This window comes from Otolemur garnettii, unplaced genomic scaffold, assembly GCF_000181295.1.
Source record: "Otolemur garnettii isolate 467f Iridium unplaced genomic scaffold, OtoGar3 scaffold00014, whole genome shotgun sequence".
In the NCBI taxonomy this organism is placed as follows: Eukaryota; Metazoa; Chordata; class Mammalia; order Primates; family Galagidae; genus Otolemur; species Otolemur garnettii.
This window is the reverse complement of record NW_003852409.1, coordinates 13,637,960-13,658,676: the sequence shown is the minus strand read 5'-3', so window position 1 is coordinate 13,658,676 and position 20,717 is coordinate 13,637,960. Positions and strand designations below refer to the sequence as shown.

The following is a 20,717-nucleotide window of genomic DNA, read 5'->3' as shown; positions in this document are numbered from 1 at the left end:
TCCTACCCTTTATTTTGGAGCCCTAAGTTGTTTGGGGTTTTTTTTGTTTGTTTGTTTTTTGTTTTTAAGACAATGTTTCAATCTCTTGCCTGGGCTAGAGTGCCCTGACAAAAATAACATTAACAAGCAAATAGATTTTTTGACCAGCCTTGACCAGCCTAACTCTGGTAGCAACCTCAAACTCCTGGGGCTTAAACCATACTCCTGCCTCAGTCTCCCCAGTAGCTGGGACTATAGGTGCCTGGCTAATTTCTCTATTTTCTTTTTTTTTTTGGAGACAGAGCCTCAAGCTGTCCCCCTGGGTAGAGTGCTGTAGCATCACAGCTCACAGCAACCTCCAACTCCAGGGCTCAAGCTAGTCTCCTGCCTCCACCTCCCAAGTAGCTGGGATTACAGGCGCCCTCCACAACATCCGGCTATTTTTTGGTTGCAGCCGTCATTGTTGTTTGGCAGGCCCAGGCTGGGTTTGAACCCGCCAGCTCAGGTGTACATGGCTGGCGCCTTAGCCGCTTGAGCCACAGGCACCGAGCCAATTTCTCTGTTTTAAATAGAGACAGAGTCTCCCTCTTGCTCTTGTTCTCTTGCTCAGGCTGGCTTCCAACTCCTGAGCTTAAGGAATCCGCCTGCCTAGGCCTCCCAGAGTGCTGGGATCATAGGCTGAGCCACCACACCCAGCCTGGAGCACCACTCTTAAATCTACATAAAATGATTGTCTTTCTAGCTTGCCTTGTCCAGACAATATTAAAATGCTAGTTGAGTTCTGGCCATCATACTGGCTTTTTACTATTAATAGCACATATTGAAAATCTCTTTGAGAAGGGAAGACTAGATAGACGAGATAGACTAGACTAGATAGACTAGAAGACTAGAAGACTAGCTAGCATTAAGCATGAAATGTGACATCTACGTGGTGGTGGGGAGCCAGGACAGTAGAGAATGGACAGCTAGCATTTTATGTGGATAGGCTTTCAGATGGGGAAGATGAAAACGTTCTGGAGGAGGCTGGATAGTGGTGATGGTTGCAGAATGGTATGAATGTACCAGTGCCATAGAACTGTACACTTAAAAGTGGTTCAGATGGCAAATTTTGTGATATATGTATTTTACCATATTAAAATAACATTAACAAGCAAATAAAATGATTAGATTTTTTTAAAAAGCTAGATGTGAGGAGAAAATAGAAATAAGAGAAAGAAGGAAAAGAAATAGAAAGAAGGTGGCATCTCAAGGCATACTCAAGGAGTAGATGCCGGCCCCATATATCAGGGGTGGCGGGTTCAAGCCCGGCCCTAGCAAACTGCAAAAAAAAAAAAAAAAAATTAATAATAATAAATAAAAAGAAGAGAGATTGATGAAATACCATCATCCCACTTCCTCCAGCCCCTCGGAGGGCAGTGGTGGAGGATGGGGAGAGGGCAGTGATCTCAAAGGAGACAGGTGAGCTGAGACGCTCTTCCCACCACAGCCTTGAAGAAGGTCCTTCACTCAGAAAACATTCACTGCGTACTGGCAATGAGAGGGTACTCTTGATTCAAAAAGTAAACAAAGACCAGGGGCTGTGGCTCATGCCCGTAATCCCCTAGCATTCTGGGAGGCCCAGACCGGTAGATCGCTTGAGCTCAGGAGTTGGAGAACCCATCTCTAAAAAATAGCTGGGCAATGTGGCGGGCACCTGTAGTCCCAGCTAGTTGGGAGGCTAAGGCAAGAGGATTGCTTGAACCCAAGAGCTTGAGGTTGCTGTGAGCTATGAGACCACTTTGGCACTCTATCCTGGCAGTAAAGTGAGATCCCGTTTCAAAAAAAAAAGATAAACATAACTATAGGCAAATGAACTTTGAGCAGTGGCTAGTTATTACCTAGATGAGGTAGGTGACGTTTTGACCACTCAGGCTACTATCCTATCTGTCATTTAATCTCACCATGGTAAGATCTGCTTGCTCTCGCTAACATTTGTAAAGAAAGATAACATAAATTCAACCTTCACACCACAAAAGATAGCTTGAATACATTCCTCTCATCCCGTATGTCCTTTTGTGCGACATTTACTAATGAATCCCAGAGTAAAATTCGCCAGTTATATCTCAGTATAAAAAGGGACCTTACTTTTTGTTTTTCAAAGAAAAATTCAGAAATGGCATATATTTAAATCCTAATCATTCAGGCCAAAATGTGAAAAAGCCCCCTCACCTCCCACTTTTGTTAATAAACACATGAGCAGAATTCCAAGAGAGGAGGGTCATTCCTTTAGGTCTAATCCAGTAATAGGTAGGAAGTGGTCGATTCATTGGTAATTTTTGTTAGAGATTCCTTAAGCTAGGCAATAATTACAAATTCATGCATCTAATTTGAACAATGGTGATTAAATAGATTTCCAGATGACTCAGTTTATAAACCTTTAGCCATTAGCTTTCCAGCTGGAGTGGGCGATGTGCTGCTGCCTTCCTGCTGACATTACTGAAAATCTGAGTCAAGATCAAAGTTACTTCACGCCACTCTGACCTTCCTTCACAATGCACAGTTCAGAATTTTCCAATGGGTTTCCCTGTGCCTGTGGAGGTTACCACTTGCAAACAGCTTATGCATAGATATTCCCTGGAGACCCTACCACGGACCCATTGGAAATTACATCTCAAAATCTGGCCTTCAAGCAGTTTCCTAATCCAGAATTTCCTAAATCTCAGAAGATCTTATTGTCTGGGTGAAACACCCAAGACTTCAGAGAATAGGGCGGGACCCAGCTGGGTAGACTGGCAGTGCCCATTTTGCCCCCAGAAATGCACCTCGGGAATCAGCCCAAGGAGCCCTTACCTTGACAGTCATGTCTGGGGTGGACGTTCCTGTGGCATTCGAGGCTGACTCCTCTCTCTTTAACTGTGCACTCTCCCACCCGAGTCCTGGAAAAAAAAAAGTGCCATTTGAACCAAGTGATTCGGCTGACATAATAGACACACAGCTGTCATTTCTTTGCTTTATTTTTCATAGTTTTTAAGAGATAGGGTCTCACTGACAGGTATGATCATAGTTCACAGGCCTGAACTCCTGGGCTCAAGTGATCCTCAGAAGTCTCTGGTATAGGTGGGACCACAGGCACATGCCACCACACCCAGATAATTGTTCGATTTTTTATGTTTTGTGGAGATAAGATCTTGCTATGCCGCCTAGCTGGTCTCAAATTCCTGGCCTCAGGCAATCCTTCTGCCCCAGCCTCTGCAAGTGCTGGGATTACAGGTGTGAGCCACCTCACCTGGCTACATAGCTGTCATTTCTCAGATTCCACTCACTTGTGACTTGTGAAGGGAAACTACTGAGGATGACCCACAGTCCCTTACCTCCTGGCAGTTAGAGGGCCAGGAAAGCTGCCTTTGTGTGATCAGATAGCACCTCTTTTGTTTTTTACCTAATCTCCCACTTTAGAGTCCATTGTCTAACTCTGGGTGTCTTGTGGAGAATTCTATTTCTAGCCCGGGGGGGAGAGGAGTTTGCAACAGAAACAGGCAGGTAGGCGCCCTGGCTGAGGCCTGTAATCCTAGCAGTCTGGGAGGCTGAGGTGGGTGGATTGTCTGCACTCACAAGTTCCAGACCAGCCTGAGACAGAGTGAGACCTCATCTCTAAAAATAGCCAGGTGTTGTGGTGGGCACCAGTAGTCCCAGCTACTCTGGAGGCTGAGGCAAAAGAATTGCTTGAGCCCAAGAGTTTGAGGTTGCTGTGAGCTGTGACGTTACAGCACTCTACTGAGGGCTTAAAACTGAGACTCTGTCTCAAAAAAGAAAAGAAAAAAGAAACAAGCATGACCTCAAAGCCTAAAATATTTATGCATGGTAAACAGTATTTGCCAATCATGATTTAACATAATAGCAGGCAGTTGGAGTTTTAGAATTTGGGCCTCATACTGATGTTTCATTTGGGACTTAAAGTCAATCCCAGTATGCAGAAATACACACAATACCAGCTAGAAATGACTCCAGATTTTTCCCGGTTCTCAGGTGCATATACCTCCTGGAAATCACTGAAAGTTTATTGTTACTTTTAAAGGGACATGTCCTCTGTCTAAGTCTTGAGAAATTCAAGTGTCCCTTTCTTCCAAAGTTGCCATATTATGTCCAAGAGTGGACATCTGGCAAGATACAAAATTTTGTTCTAACTTCAAAGAGATCAGGAACTGGTGTTCTGAAATATCTTTGAACCGAATATAGTAAAACTACACTGATTCAGATGCAATTATATGTGTGAATAGAGCTGGATTTGTCTACATAAAGTGAAAAGTTTGAAATAACATCAAATATATTTTTTAAAACATGGGAGGTAAGTTTATTGCAAGAAAAATCATCTTAAAGGCTAATAAAGTATTAATAGTACTTGGTAGAGTTTCTTAGAGTCTACGCTGTGTAGCAAGTACACATTTTATAATTTGTATAATAACTTGCCAGTTTGAAAATGAGTGATCATAAAGTATTGAAAAGATTATTTTCTTAGGTAGGTTAAAATTATCTGTATACTATTTGCTTATATTATTGATTTCCTTAACAAATAATTTTTTTAAAAAATAATTCAAAGACAATATTCATCCCACACCTGTGCAAATAATCCAAATCCCAAAATTCCAACTATCTAGCATTATGTTAAATCGGGATGAGCAAACGCTTTCTGTTTGCTACAGAGTGAAGGTTTCAGGCTTTGGGGTCATGCCATCTCCCTTGTAACTCCTCTATCTGTCCTTGTAGAGTGAAGGTATATCAACGGTATATCAACAAATGGGCATGGGTGGGTCCCAATAAAATTTTATTTACAAAAACAAGCAGTGGGCTGGATTAGTCCCATGAGAGATACTTTCCTAGCCTCTGTGCTAAATCTAGAAACCAGAGATGGGCTGGGTGTGGTGGTTCAGGCCTGTAATCCTCACACTCTGGGAGGCTGAGGCAGGTGGATGGCTGGAGCTCATGGAGTTCAAGACTTAAGCAAGAGAATTGCTTGAGCCTAAGAGTCGGAGATTACTGTGAACAATGATGCCACGACACTCTACCCAGGATGACAGCTTGAGACTGTGTCTCAAAAAAAAAAAAAAGAAAGAAAGAAACCAGAGATGTATAAGTTTGTTAAAAGTCAAACTTTCTAGTAAGAATCAACTGAAAAACCGGGTGGTGAATTACTAATAATTGTTTGAAATTACATGATACTTTAAGATAATATGAAATTATTTAAATTCTAATATACTAACATTGGTTACAGTTCCTTCTTTTACGTTATGGATCCTTAAGAGCCTTATTTTATAAAATACATGCACAATGGATTATACTCAAGATCTGTGCGTTATAATTCACTGCAAGGTACAAATAGTTGCCAGCTCTGGCTAGGTTGCAGAAATTGGGTCAGAGGACTTTGGTGACTTGACCTACACTTTCTTCTCATGAAACTGCTGTACAGCGGCTGTCGGCCTTGCTTAAATGCATATTTCTGGAAGAAAAAAATCTCTGCTCCTACATGAATAGATTATTTCCTTGACATTCCTTGCATTTAACAGATTTACAAGCCCTTCTGGTTTAAGCCACTGTTGGTGTCTGTTGGGTCCGGCTGGCAGGACATGAGGGACAATTATATGAAATTTAGTTTGCATAATGGTTTGAATTACTGTTTTGGCAAATATTCATCCCCCTCCTCTCCCACTGTGGGAGACATTTTCTTCCCCACCCCACTGATGTTTGCTTAAGCTGATAATATAAGCAAAGATTTGCAATGGGCTTGTGTGAGCCTTGCCCTCTTGCACTTCTGCTACAGCATGAGAAGAACATGCCCAGTTAACCTGCAAGGGAGTGAGAATCATAGGGAGTAGACCAGGACCCAATCTTTGCCTTGAAGCCAAGTTAAGTCTAGATCAGCCAACCCCCAGCCAACTGCATATGCAGGACAACAACATTTGGGATAGTTTGTCAAGCAGTTATTACTGTAACAATAGCTTGTAGGTATAATCTAAAACCAAGATTAAAATTATAAATGAAAATTATTTTGAATCATGCATTTTAAATATTTTTATTTAAAGAGATGAGGATCTTGCTACATTGTCCAGGCTGACCTCAAACTCCTTGGCTCAAGCTATCCTCTTACCTCAGCCTCCTGAGTAGCAGGGACCATGGCTATATGCCCACCATGCCTGGCTTAAGTAATTTTACCATTAACAATACAAATGTAACTCTTTGTTGTATAAAAATTTTACTTACAAATATCGATTTTCATCTATATATGTTATTCCACTTTGGTAAGGATTTTTTTCTCTGCTACAATCATTCCTTTTGTAGGCAGTACTATATTAGAGGTAACATGTCAATAAGAAAAAGATGTGGGACATAAATATCTACATATTCTCAACACTTTAGCTAGCTATCAAGAAAACACTTCAACGGGCAGCACTTATAGCTCAGTGGGTAGGGTGCCGGCCATATACACTGGGGCTGGTGGGTTTGAACCTGGCCCGGGCCTATTAAAATAACAATGACAGCTTCAACAAAAAAATAGCTAGGCATTGTGGCAGGTGCCTGTAGTCCCAGGTACTTGGGAGGGTAAGGCAAGAGAATCGCTTAAGCCCAGGCATTTGAGGTTGCTGTGAACTGTGATGTCACAGCACTATACTGAGGGCAACATAGTGAGACTCTGTCTAAAAAAATAAATAAATAAAAATAACTTATTTATTGTGCTGCGTCATGACGCAATTCTTTCCTCACTCTTGTATCTACAGTGGGGATGTGCTCTACACCATTGTCTTGGGCTGGTATTATCTAGTGGGAACAGAACCAGGGCCCACATTTGGACCTTGGGGTAGAGAGAAGAGAGTGGCCATGTGCCCCTGGCAGTTCCTTACAAATGTGGAAACTGAGAAGGACCTGATGCTAGTAGGGCTCCAGGCTGATTTTATTTCAATACCAAAGGTCAGGAGCCACTGTCATCTTGAGGACTAAGAAATGAAAGAGGAACACTTCTTTGTAGGAGGATGCTTATGCATTTCAAAATACCACTTCCCTTTTTGAAAATGGTGATTTCCATTCCCCCAACTTGAAAATGCATTCTGTTACCAGTGGGTAAGAGTGAGAAGGGACACTAAGAAAGGGGCTTCAAGCGGGTGGGAGGAAAACCTGGCCTGCTGAACCAAAAAGTCTAGAGGGCCCATAAGGATGTAGGTTTGAAGTAACCTAGGTAACCAATGACCAATAGAAAGAGACAATCAATGACCAGTAGAAAAGGGCAATACTGCCTGGAAGCACAGAGAGGCCAATGAAAGACATGTGGCCAATTTCGCTGGAGAGAGTATTTATACCCTGCAGGCCTTTCATCTCTGTCTCTTTCACCTTCTTTTCTTCATGAGAGGGACCCACTTCTGACTCTGTTTGAAAGTGCTCTAAACTTTCTCTTTGTTCTTCTTAAATAAAATTCCTCTCTGTTCCACTGAAACTTGTGCAGGTCACTTTTGCTCTCTATTCACACTGCCGGTGCTGCTCCAGTTTTATTTTCTATTTTCATTCATTTTTGCTTTCAATTACCGCTGTGCCTTGGTTGAACTTTCTAGCTCAGTTGAGTAATTGAATCAGGTCAGTGGAGTTCAGGGAACTGTGACCCCCAACCCACAGCAAGAAGGATAGCTTAGCATGCTGGTTTGCAACCCCCTCAGCTCTAGAATTTCATCGATGAATTTTTTTTTTTTTTTGAGACAGAGTCTTACTTTGATGCCCTTGGTAGAGTGCCATAGCTCATAGCAACCTCAAACTCTTGCGCTCTAGTGATCCTCCTGCCTCAGCCTCCAAGGGGTTGGGACTACAGGCACCTGCCACAACGCCCAGCTATCACCAATGATTTTCGATAACTGTTTTTCCACATATTTTACTTTCAAACAACTATTTTCCCCTTCCTACCTTTGCTCAAATTGTTATTTATAATGTACTTGAGAGGAGACATCATATTTATATTATTCTCCTATACTCCCTGGCAATAGTACTACAATTTTCATTTTGGTGTTAAAATACAGTATCAAATCTTGAGGAAAAAAATATCATCCTTTGCCCAGAAGAAAATAAATTTGCATTTCCCTGCAGTAGGAATAAATTGAACCCGTCTACGTGTAGCTGAGCTCATAAATATTCCATGAGAGAGAGTTTTACAAAGATCTCTCAGGAATAAATAAAATTAGCCACCATGATTTTTTTCTATTGCTTTCTATACATCTTCTCACCTAGCTGCAGAATCAGACGAGTAAGTCCATTAAGCTAAAGTTCTGGTTCTCTAAAGCCACCACCTTTGCCTCTGTTCCCAGGACATGCTCTGTTGACTTACACAGCTCCTCACTCCGCCTTGTGTTTCTGTTGAGACTTGTGTGTGTGAGGGTCGACAGAGCAGTGCAACCAGAATGGAGGAGCTGAGCTCAAGTTCTGGCTGGAACAGCAAGGGACACACACACACAAGAGTTTGCAGGGGGAAGGATTTGGGCTGGCAGCAGGTAGCCATGAAGGCTTGTAGACAAAATTGCTTTGCATGTTTGCAGAAAGGGAGACCGAATGTGACACTGAACAATGAGGAGTGGGCAGCTGAAGAGGCCCGGTGGGGAGCAATGGACAGTGTTCCAGAGAAAACCACTGAGTGACTTTCTTAAATAGAAGTAACCAGGCATTATGACTCATACCTATAATCCCTGCAGGCTGGGAGGACGAAGTGGGAAGATCCTTGGAGCCCAGGAGTTTGGGATCAGCCTGAGCAAGAGTGAGGCCCTGTCTCTACTAAAAATAGAAAAATTAGCCAGGTGTTGTAATGGGTGCCTGTAGTTCCAGCTACTCGGGAGGCTGAGATAGGAGGATGGCTTGAATCTAGACATTTGAGGTTGCTGTGAGCTGGGCTCATAATATTCTAGTGTGGGCAACAGAGTGTGACTCTGTTTCAAACAAAGAAAAGAAAAAGAAAAAGAAGTGTCAAGAGGCCCAGAGGGAGAGGGCAGCACTGCGTGCGATGACTTGGCTGTACCCAGACTCCCTGGCACTACCAGGCACCACCAGGGGAGAGAAGACTAAGAAAGAGAAAGAGACAAGTACAAATGAACCAAATAGACCTGAACGTGCAAGGGAGTGGAACTTGGTTCTAGCTTGTCTGCCCACACAGATTTTAGATGGACGGCTGGACAAAGTGGGTGACTGTGATGGTCACTTGTGCTGCTCACCCAAATATTGCCAGTTCTTTCCTCTTGGGGACACATAACCTGATGCTACCTCCTGGCCTCTTCAGAGGTGGTGAGAATCACAGAGAGCTGTGATTCTGTCAGTCCACACCCCAGTGTGAGGACAACATTGAGCAGAGACACAGGCCACGCAGTATGAGTGGGAACTAAACCTTTATTGTTTGAGGCCAAGGGACTGGGTCTGGTTATTATAGCAGCAGAACCTGTCCCAGCCTTATGGAAGGAGGGACCCCTTCTAGACTCACCCTCCCCATCAAGCTCAAGGTCCCATGATAGAGTTCTTGGATAAATTTACCGCATCAGGGATGTCCAACCAGTGGCCCATGGCCACGTGCTGATTTTGTGAGTATTTTTTCCCTTATCTGCTTAACAGATACCACAAAAAATATGCACAGACCTTGTTTTTGATAATCACCTTTCATAGTGTTTGTGTATTTCCTGTGTGGCCCAACACAACTTTTATTCTTCTAATAGCCAGCAGAATAGAAAAAAGGTTGGACACCCCTCTGTCTAAGTCAATCCTGCCATTTCAGTTTTGTCTCCTCAACCAGGTTCTAATGGCCCATATTTTCTATTCCCTCTTTGCCACTCCATTTCCATTGTACCTAATGCTTATTGCATAGTTTAGTTACATCTCATGAAGGGTTTAGGTTCTAAAGATAAAAGGCAAAAGCCTGGTTAGTCAAAACTGTCCCTGAATATTTCTTAATGCTCCTTTAAAGTACAACACTTCACTAAGCCCTGTAAAGTCACTTTCTGTTCTCGCCTTGGAACAGACCTCCATTTCTTCTGGTAAGTACCAGATGATGCTGTTGGCTTGCACTAAGGATCATGTTGTACAAAAAATGCATATCTTGAAACTCTAGAATTTCTCAGGGTTTGTTGATGTTCAGATTGTAAGAGATACATGGACCTGAGACCAACTGTGGGTCCCTCACGGCCCTCCTGCTGGGTGTATCAGTTAGGCTGCTTTTACTTGCAGGCAGTAAAAAGACTATTTAATAAAGGATTCAACGACACAGGGTTGGCTGGCTCATGTAACAAGAAGTCCTAAGATAGTGTGGCACCAGAGGTGGCTGACTCCGTGGCTCTGTGGCCTCATGTCCTCAGTGTGACCTCTCTGCAATTCTCTTGGCTTTCTTCTGTGGTCCTAAGATGGACACAGCAGTTCCATGAACTATGAAAATACTCAGAGGCAGGAAAAAGGAGGATTCTCCTTACCTCACTTTTTAAGAGTTAAGAAGCCTTCCCCCAAAGTATCCCCACCCTTTCACCCTCGCTGAGGGTGACCCCTAAATCTCACTCGTCAAAATGCAGTACAATCCTACTCCTAAACCAGTCGTGGAAAAAGGAGCAGGATTATCTAAATTGGGGTTCATTAGTTAAGTTTTGCCACCTGGGTGAGGGGTGGGTCTCAGCCTTCCCTGCGCCCATGGCCACCTGCAGGATAAACAAAGGAACAAAAGGATCTCAGCCAGTAAGAAAGAAGGGGACAGAGCATGGGACAGGCAAACAGTGGGGCCTGACACAAGAGGACGTGCAGACACAGTGGGCACAGTGCTTATATTTTCTACATTTCCATTTTTCTTCTCTCTTTTTCTCATTTAGTTAAAAACATACATTTGAGTTCATGTAAGTAAAGTTCACAGGTGATGTGGGATTCAGCCTTGCCTTCCAGTGCCAGCTTCTTCACACTGGGTCTCAGATCAGCCCCCGAGTGACTCTCCACCTCCACCCTCCACTACTCCTTAGCCCCCCTTGATGGGACACTCAGTAGGGTCTGAGCAGGTACAGCCCCGAAGCGTGTCTGACAGCATTTGTTGGCCACTGCTGCCTCAATGGGCCTTTTCCAAGTGTTTCCTGAGCACCTGTGGCCAGTCTGGGCCTGATACACAGTCTCATCCAAGTGTCTGTGAAATGTAAAGTGCTCATTCCTGATAGCCCGTGTGGGGGAAGGAACTTTAGAGGGTGTCACAGGAAAAGAGGAATGCTAAAGGAGAGGGGGCAGAGGACGCAGTAAACAGACAGCCCCAGGTCTCAGTGGATCCCCTCAAGACAGAAGAAAAAACAGCCTGGGGTTAATCCTGTCCTCCAGAGTCAGGCAAGGTGCAGAGAGTAGGAGCTAGACATGGCCTCTTCCTGGTCGTGTTCCCCACGCTTTCACACTGGGCAACTAAACTGGACTGTCTTTCCTTCTTTCCTCCTCTCCCTCCTTCCCTCCTTACCTCCCTTCCTTCCTTCTTTCCTTTCTGTAATAGAGTCTTACTCTGTGGCCCTTGGTAGAGTGCCACAGCATCACTGTAGCTCACAGCAACCTCAAGCTCTCGTGCTCAAATGATCCTCTTGCCTCAGCCTCCCAAGTAGCTGGGACTACAGGCACCCACTATGATGCCTGGCTAGTTTTTCTATTTTTAGTACAGAAGGGTCTCACTCTTGTTCAGGCTAGTCTCAAATTTCTGAGCTGAAGCAATCCACTCGCCTTGGCCTCCCAGAGTGTTAGGGTTACAGGTACAAGCCACTATACCCAGCCAGAATGAACTGTCTTAAGAAGAGCTGAGCCCCAAACAGTCTAGGGGCAAAGATCTCTGGTGATGACCTATGTAGTCCAGCTAACAGAGACTCTAGAGGATGTAGTCAGTGGCGGGCCCTTAGCAGCTATGAGTGTAGGTTTTTAGGACTTCGGTGAAACCTTCTCAGGCTTCCAACCTTCTATCTACCCTGACTGTTCTCTTCCTCAGCACACTCCTGCCTCAGTCCTCAGTATCCCATTGGCACAGACACAGCCATGGAACTGCAGGAAGTCTAGAGCCCAGCCTTTCAGGTTGCAGAAGAGAACGAGGATCTGAGATGGGAAAGAATTCATCACGATCTCACAGATGGGGCTGTTAAGCTGGGACTGAAGGGGACAAGAATGCCTCATCTCTCTCCTAAACCAGGTTTCTCCTCCTGGGCATCAGTTACATCCACCTCAGTCTATAGACAAGAGGTTGACCCACTGTGAAATCATTTTGTTTGATCACAGTGAAAAGAATGGGGTTAGGTCCTTCCTCACCCAAATCTCTGCACAGAGAGCCTTGGAATTGAGACTTGATTAGATAATTTCTCTGCCTTTTCATGGCCTTTGGCTCCAAGTAACCTTGTGGGTTTCAAAAGTCTCACTTTGTTCTTGGGGGGGTTCTCAGCAGGGTGGTCATTAAAACATAGCGGAACTTCAGAACAATGAGCTGCCTTTAAACACTTGGCTTTAGGAAACCCCGCCCCAGGATAAGCTGATGGGCCTGCTTCCTCTGGATGGGAAGCCCTGCCCAGGGGTCCAAAGGAGTGGGGCAGGATGTGGCCCCACGCCCGGCCACCCCACCACCCACTCCAAGAGGTGGCCCAATCTTGTTCCTGAGACCTGGCTCTCTCCCCCTTGGGATAGATGTGAGCACCAGGGGCCAGCCTCTAGAAACAGTGGTGGCATGGGGGCACTTCCCTGTCCTGAGGAGAGCTCACCTGCAAAGAGAAAGGCCCGCTTTGGGGATGACAAGGTATTTTCCTCGAATTCACCCCAAAGTCATTGAAAACCCCCTACTTGCTATATGTCCCTGAGTGAGGGAACTCTCCCTGGGTGCCTCTGAGGAACAGATGTTCAGGGATTTAATAAAATGCACAAAGAAAAACTTCAATGTCTTGCCAAGTATGACCCCGCCTTCCTGACATCACGGATCTGTCTCTTTCCACCAACGTGGCTACCACAGTACCAGTAATGACAGTGAACTATGCTGAGAACAGACTATGGGTTAAGGACTAAGCCTTTGTGTATATTGTGTCATTTTACTTCCACTCAACCCAATGAGGCAGGTACAACAGTATCCCCACTTTGCAGATGAGAAAATCGAGGCTTACATAGTTGAAACACTGTAATCCTAGCACTCTGGGAGGTTAAGATGGGTGGATTGGTTGAGCTCATGAATTCAAGACCAGCATGAGCAAGAATGAGACTCTATCTCTAAAAAAGAAAAAAAAATAGCCACTGGGCATTGTGGTGAGCATCTGTAGTACTAGCCTCTTGGGAGGCTGACATAAGAGGATCTCTTGAGCCAAGAATTTGAGGTTGCTGTGAGCTGTGATGCGATGGCACTCTACTAGGGGCAACAGAGTGAGACTCTCTCTCTCAAAAAAAAAAAAAAAAAAAGTTGAAACAACTAAGTTAATTGATGGAGCCAATATTTAAACCTAAGCACTCTGACTCACAGAGACTCTTTACCTAACCAATGCACTTTGGTACAATCCCAAAGATCAGTATTTAGTTTATTTTTAGCGATGGGGAACAGGAAACTTGAGGACATATTGAAAAACAGATCCCGAGAGGAGAGACTTTCTTCCCTCAGCTCTCCGGGCAGGCTCACGTCTGAGTTCACCAGCGCAGATTAAAGAAAGGCCTTGTGGTGGGGTCCCCAGAGACCATAGAGCCATGGCTGGCACCCATCCAGTCTATTGTGACTCTGTGAACATTCACTGTGGGCTCACGGGGCTTCTGTGTGGCAACTCAGAGCAGGGCAGCTCTTGCTTCATGCAAAAAGAGCTCCAACCCACGGTCCTGAGCCATCCCCGGGGAACTTATTTCTGCAGAGGGCAGCTGAGCAGCAGGACCTTCAACAGAGAGCAGACGCTTAAGAATAGGAGAGCGGAGCCCCTGAGCTCCAGCTTGTGTTTAGATATCCCACAAGGAGCCTGGGACCAACTTTCTTCTCAGAGGAGGAGAGATGGAAACTTACAGCACCCAGGGTTAGAAAATGGTTTGTTGGCCAGGCACGGTAGCTCATGCCTATAATCCTAGCACTCTGGGAGGCTGAGGTGGCTGCACTGCCTGAGCTCACAGGTTTGAGACCAGCCAAGCCAGAGTGAGACCTCATCTCTAAAAATAGCTGCTATTGTGGCAGGTGTACAGGCTGAGGCAAAAGAATCCCTTAAGCCCAAGAGTTTGAGGTTGCTGTGAGTTATGAGGCCACAGCACTCTACTGAGGGTGACAAAAAAAAAAAAAGAAAAGAAAACAGTTTGCTGTTTCCACTTGACCCTAAGGATGGGATAAGAAGGAATAATATCCCAATACTAACAGCTATCATTTCTTGCGTGCTTATTATGTGCATAATCCATGCACACAGCCATGTGCACACACCCGTGTGCACACACAGGCATATCTGAGCACGGAGCCACAACAATCTCCCAACTATCACTGTACAGTCAGGAGTCTTGGACACCCCGAAAGGGAAGAGAGCCTCACTCAGTCACAGCATCTGAGACTGGGTCAGAAAACTGGGTGCTTCATCGGCACTGCTCTCAAAGGTGCATCTGAAGCATCCTTCTGCCTAGGAAGAGGAGGCAGACTCCAACTGCATGGAAATGAGAGCAAAAGGGCTCAGAGTACGTTGTTTGAAATGAGTTTTATGAGACTCTTGAGGCCCAAACCAATTTTGAAAATGGTTTGTTCAGGCTGGCCTGAGCCAGTCCTCAGAAATTAAAGCCTTTTTAGGCAACCATAGCACTTGCAGCAAATACAAGGGACTGCTCAGAGGTTAGAGAACTCAAAGCTTAAAACTTGGCTGATTCTCAAATTCTTTTGCAGATATTAACCATTCAGTGGGGCTCTCGGGTCCAGTACAGGATTCTGTTATATTTTCTACACACGCAAAATATTATGTTGCCATCCTTATTTTCTTAGGCTGGAAAGATGTTTGATATATATTTCCTAAAAAATGCAATATGACATTAAATAAACCCCCAAGCTGCTGTTTTAGATCTAGTTTCCACCCAGAGGTGATGCATTGACCAATTAGTAATTAAAACAGCAGGGGGTGACAGGGTCATATTTAGTCTCTGGGCGCTTTGTTGGGTCAACCATCCTGTTGGTGTGCTGGGACAGTTCCTTCTCTTGTCTTATAAAGGATGCAAGGTGGGCTGCAGGCACAGAGGGCAGCATGGCCCTTAGAGACACAGAGAAGCCCGAATCTGAGGTTTCTTTCCCACCTCGTGCTCCCTCTCTGTCCTCACCTCCTGTGCACCAGTTCTGGCCCTGGAGTCTCCCAGTGAGGATCTGTCTCAGTCACGTCACTCCCCACCTCAACAGCATGCCTTGTGTGTCTGTTGCGTGCCAGGCACTATGCTTGGGCCAGGGAGACCCGGCTGGAAAGACCTTAGTCTCTGCCCCCAGGGGGCTGGTAGGCAGTCTGGGAGGTGGTTTTGTCTCTGGGCAATCTGATTTGCAGCCCTGCTCCTTCCTCTCTCCCTTTCCTCACTGTACCAGGTCTCTCCCGAGCAGTGGCCAGGATGTTACATTTCCACCCTGAGTTCTGGGCGTCCTGCCAGAGCTTCCTCTCCTGCCCCTGGGGGTAAGCAGGGAGGCTACCACTGTGGTGTCTGGTGACCTGTGTGAGCTCACCCAGTCATTCAGAAAACCCACCTGAATCAAGCAGAAGTCTAAAAAAGAGAATATTTTATTTTATTGTTATTTTTTTGAGACAGTCTCACTTTGTCACCTTTCATAGAGTCACAGATCACAGCAACCTCAAACTTTTGTGCTTAAGTGATTCTCTTGCCTCAGCCTCCCAAGTAGCTGGGACTATAGGCACCTGCCACAATGCCCAGCTATTTTTTTGTTGCAGTCGTCATCTTTGTTTAGCTGGCTTAGGCCGGGTTCAAACCCACCAGTCCGATGTATGTGGCTAGTGCCCTAACCACTTAGCTATGGGTGCCAAGCCAAAGAGACTATTTTAAAAAGAACTATCAGCCCAGGTTTACAAATGGCAGCCCTGGGAGCTTGTACACAGACTGTGGTATTTTGTTATGGCAGCTCTAGCACATGAACACACCTACGTACTGCAAGGTCCAGGTATAAAATAGGAGAGCCCAGATCACTGCTGATGGGCATGGGCACAATCAGAGAGCTCTCTGCCCAGAGAGTCTGGGTGTGAGTATTGGGAGCCAATAAAGTCTGGGGATGTGGGGTACTAGAGGGGAGACAGCCCAAAGGAGAAAATAAAATGGAAAAGGGGAAGGAGGGAAAAGTGAGAAAGAGGGAGAAAGAGACATATCAGAGCAAGACCTGTGATGAAAGGTAAGCAGGAGGTGGTCAGGATGCATCAGAGATGGCCAGAGCCTTGGCTGGGGGGCTCAGGGTTCTCAGCAGTCTGTGTGGCCGCCATGGGGGCTGGGTTTGATTAAAAGGCTTGAGTGTGAACTGCCAAGGGGCCGAATGTGCTGATGGCAGAGGATAAAGTGTATCAATTATGTCGTTTTTATATTATTTTATGACCCAGTGATGTTTTCAATTCAAAAGTGCTTGCGTGATTGGAAACAAAAATACCTGCTGTTTCTCCAGTTTAAACCCCCCTCCGAGAGTTTGGTTTGAGCCACTACTGAAGTCTGGAAGCTATGCGCAGACACTGTTGACCAGATTTTTGGGATGTATCCGTCCATAACTTAGTATCCGAGCATTTACATCCCAAAGTCTTCCTTCACCGTCCTGTGCAAATTCATCTATCACTTTCCTGGACACAGACGCAAACTTTTAAAGTACCCACAACTCAAAATGACACAGGATCACTCTGGTGATTTGCTATCAGACAGCGACAAAAATTACTAATGTGAGTCCCAACCCTCATCCCTCCTCTCAGCTGCTGAAGGAGCCCAGCTTTGGCTCCCTCCATTTCTCCCCATTCCTTGCCCTTTTAGGAAAGTTTAGTATTTGCCAGCCCAGGAGCTCAGGATTTATGATACAGAATTGGGAAAATGAGTAGGAAGAGATAAGCCGGGGAGGCAGGAGGAAAGGGGAAGGAGGGGAACAGGACAAGTGCTAAGTTGCCTAGATGTGGAGGGTGGGGAGGAGGACAGGAATAGAGGGGGGGGGGAGGGCGAGAGGGAGAAAAAAGGAAGAGAGAAGGAAGAGAAGGGAGAAAATGATGAAAATAGAGAAAATAGGAAAGAGAGAGAAGGGGAGAGAAAGGAAGGGAGAAAAAGAGGGAAAGGGAGAAGGAGAAAAATGGAGAAAAAGAGGGAGAAAGAGAAGAAAGAGAAAGAAGGAGAGAGGAGAGAAAGAGGGAGAGAAAGAGAGGAAGAGAAGAGGGAGGAGGAAAGGGGGAGAGAGAGGGTGAGAGGACAGTGGTCTGAGGGAAGAATCATGGTGCACGGAGACTGGTTTGTCATTTACCTGTAAATAGCCACCATTTCCCTCCCGGGCGCTGTCCTCCTCCATCCCAGTCTGAGCCACACACCTGGGGTTTCCTTGGTCAAGAGGTGGTCAGAGTCCCACTGGCCAATTTAGGGAGAAGCATAAGAGGAAAGCAAGTGACAAAGTGGGTCCAAGGACAGCCATCCCTGGACTTCCCTTAGGATTCGGAAAAGGGAAACTTTTCCAGTGAGTTTGCTAAATTGCTAAGATTGAAGCCTTGGGGTCCCAGCGGCCCCACAGGGGAAAAAGCTTTCCAGAAGAGGAAGCCAGAGGGCAAAACGAAGCTGGGAATGGATCCGAGCCAAAAGAATCGCTCCTGGACTTTCCCGTCTTAAGGGAAAATATACTCTTTCTTTTTTAAAAGTTCCTTTGAATTAGGAGTCGGGCACGTGTGGGCAAAAGAAGACTGATTAAAACAGAGAGACGCCAAGAGGCACAGCCACTGTCCCACAGGGGACAGAAAAAGAGATCTCCATCAGTTCTTCAGGAATTGAAAGGGGAGAGTGTATATGCAGGACAACAGGATCTACGGCCCTGGGTTGCAATCCTCAAACTTGGCCCAAATAAATCTCTTTCTCTCTCTCCATATACATATATATATATATATATATATAATATACATATATATATAAATAATATATACCCGTTTTTGAGACAGAGTCTCACTCTGTTACCTGGGCGAGAGTGCCCTGGCATCAGCCTAGCTCACAGTAAACTCCTGGGTTCAAGTAATCCTCCTGTCTCAGCCTTCTGAGTAGCTGGGACTATAGGAACCTGCCACAACACCTGGCTAATTATTTATTTATTTATTTTTGAGACAGAGTCTCCCTTTATTGCCCTCAAAGAGTGCTGTGGCATCACAGCTCATAGCAACCTCAAATTCTTGGGTTTAAGTGATTCTCTTGCTGCAGACTCCTGACTAGCTGGGATTATAGGCATCTACCACAATACACAGCTATTTTCAGAGACAGGGTCTCACTCTTGTTCAGGCTGGTCTTGAATTCCTGAGCTCAAGCGATCCACCTACCTCGGACTCTGAGAGTGCTGTATGAACAACCATGGCTGGCCCTAATTTTTCTATTTTTAGTAGAGAATGGTTCTCACTCTTCCTTAGGCTGGTCTTAAACTCCTGAGCTCATGTGATCCTTCCACCTTGGCCTCTTGCTTCTATTTATATTTTTAAAAAAAAGAATTGAAAAGAAAGTTTAGAATACCTTTGAATGTTTTTTGTAAGCCAGACTGTGGTTCAGTGCATGAGATATTTCACCAAAAATGGACCAAATATGGTCCCAGGATTTAGCACAGAGGTTTACAAAAGGACTCACAGCATTAGGAAAAACCGTGGTCAGAGGAGATGCTGGATGTCATCCAGCTGCATTCTTTATTTGTGCTTAGATCTCTCCAAGCATTTTTAAAAAGCTCTGATTCTACTTGTACACTTCCGGGGATAAAGAACTCACACTCACAGAGGCAGAGATACCTTGTACACTCTGTTATGGGCTGAACTGCACCCCATGAAAGATATGCTGACGTCCTAAACCCTAGTACCTCCAAATAGGACGTTATTTGGAAATAAAGTCTTTGCAGAGATAACCAAGTTCAGATGAGGTCATCAAGGTAGTCCCTAAACCAACATGACAGGTGAACTTACAAGAGAGAGACAGACACTCACAAAGGGCCACATGAAGACAGAGGCAGAGATCAGAGTTACACTGTAATGCTTGGGGGCCAGGAGCCGAGGGAGACCTGGAGAGATCGATGCCTCAAGACTTCAGAGAGAGCAGAGCCCTGACAACACTCTGGAATACATTTCAACACAGAAAAACAAGGATTGTTTTAAGCCGCCCAATGGGTGGTACTTTGTTATGGCAGCCCTTGGAAACAAACACACAGCCCGATCTATCTTTAGCAAGTTTCAGGTCAGAATGTACTTCTTGACATTGAGCTAAAATTGAACTCTATGCAACTACCGCTCCTAGCTTGGCCTTCCGAAGTCAAACACACATCTGTCTCTTCTTGCTCTACAGAACAGCCTTGAAGCATTCCAGGAAGCCATTAGGTCCCACTGAGACATCTCATTTGCGTTCCTAGGCCACTTTTAGGCTCAAGCGATTCTCTTGCCTCAGCCTCCCAAGTTGCTGGGACTACAGGCACCTGCCACAATGTCTGGCTATTTTTAGATATGGGGACTCGCTCTTGCTCAGGCTGGTCTCGAACCTGTGAGCTCAGGCAATCCACCCACCTGGGTTTCCCAGAGTGCTGGGATTACAGGCATGAGCCACCATGCCCAGCCTTGCTATTTCCTTAGTGGCTGACAGCTAGATTGTACAAGATGTCCTCAGTATCTCTGCATTCTTTATTTGTGCTTAGATCTAAGCACAAGAGAGATGTGAGCTAACAAGGCTTCCGGAAACGACAACCCAGTATTAAGGAGAGAAGTTTTTCCCTCCCAGAAAAGTGACACCATTTAATTCATAATCTTAAAGAAGCATGGTGATGGCTAAGGCCATGCTGAAAAGCTGTGAGAGGAAGAATCAAAACTGAGACACAGAGAAAAGGCAGCATTTAAAACATAGCCTGGCTCCTTCCCACTCACAGATGCTCCTGTCTGTGTCAATCCCACCCGGGGCTGGCGGCTGCCAGACCCCCCCTCCCCCCACAGTCAGAAGCAGAAGGAGTGACTGCCCTCAGGAAGCCACCTCCCTGGACCCTCACTCACAGGAAGTCCCCACTAGCCCAGTTCTACATCAGCAAGAAACAAATTACTCAGTCCTGAGGGGAAATTTCGAAAACGCAGAGAAAGCCTCTCAACATTGTCTTATTTTTTCCCCCAAATTAAAAATACTAACATAGAATTACAAGATTTTGGGCTCACACTGATGTGGCAATGAACAAAAGGCAAAGTGTTCTGAGAATTGTGCCAACTTCTGGAAATGTCACTAACTCTAGCTTATACCCCCACACTCAAATGACTTGTAGCTTTGGTCTGTAGCCTGTTGGAGTAATCAAAGCTACCTTTATTCTATTTAGCCAGCATTCTTAACTTACATTTGGATAAAGAGTAGAATTTTATTTATTTATTTATTTACTTATTTAGACAGGGTCTCACTCTGCTGCCCAGGCTGAGTGCAGTGGTGCAATCACAGCTCACTGCAGTCTCCCCCTCCTGGGCTCAAGCCATCCTCCTGCCTCTGCCTCCTAAAGGACCAGGATTACAGGAATGAGCCACCTCACTGGCAAGAGTTGAATTTTTTGAGCCATTTTAAAGGCAGTTTTTGCAGCAAGGACTGAGAATCTGGAC

The 20,717-nt window shown here is 45.2% G+C and overlaps 1 protein-coding gene across 3 annotated transcripts in view; it reads right to left on the bottom strand.

Annotated features, from left to right (window-relative positions):
- Positions 1-20,717, bottom strand: part of AKAP2 (A-kinase anchoring protein 2) — a 478,916-nt gene that overhangs the window by 133,227 nt on the left and 324,972 nt on the right. For all 3 annotated transcript variants that reach the window (XM_023510474.1, XM_023510475.1, XM_023510476.1), the window contains one exon: positions 2,809-2,894. In XM_023510474.1, coding sequence (XP_023366242.1) covers positions 2,809-2,894 — 86 coding nt within the window. The remainder of the gene's footprint in view (positions 1-2,808; positions 2,895-20,717) is intronic.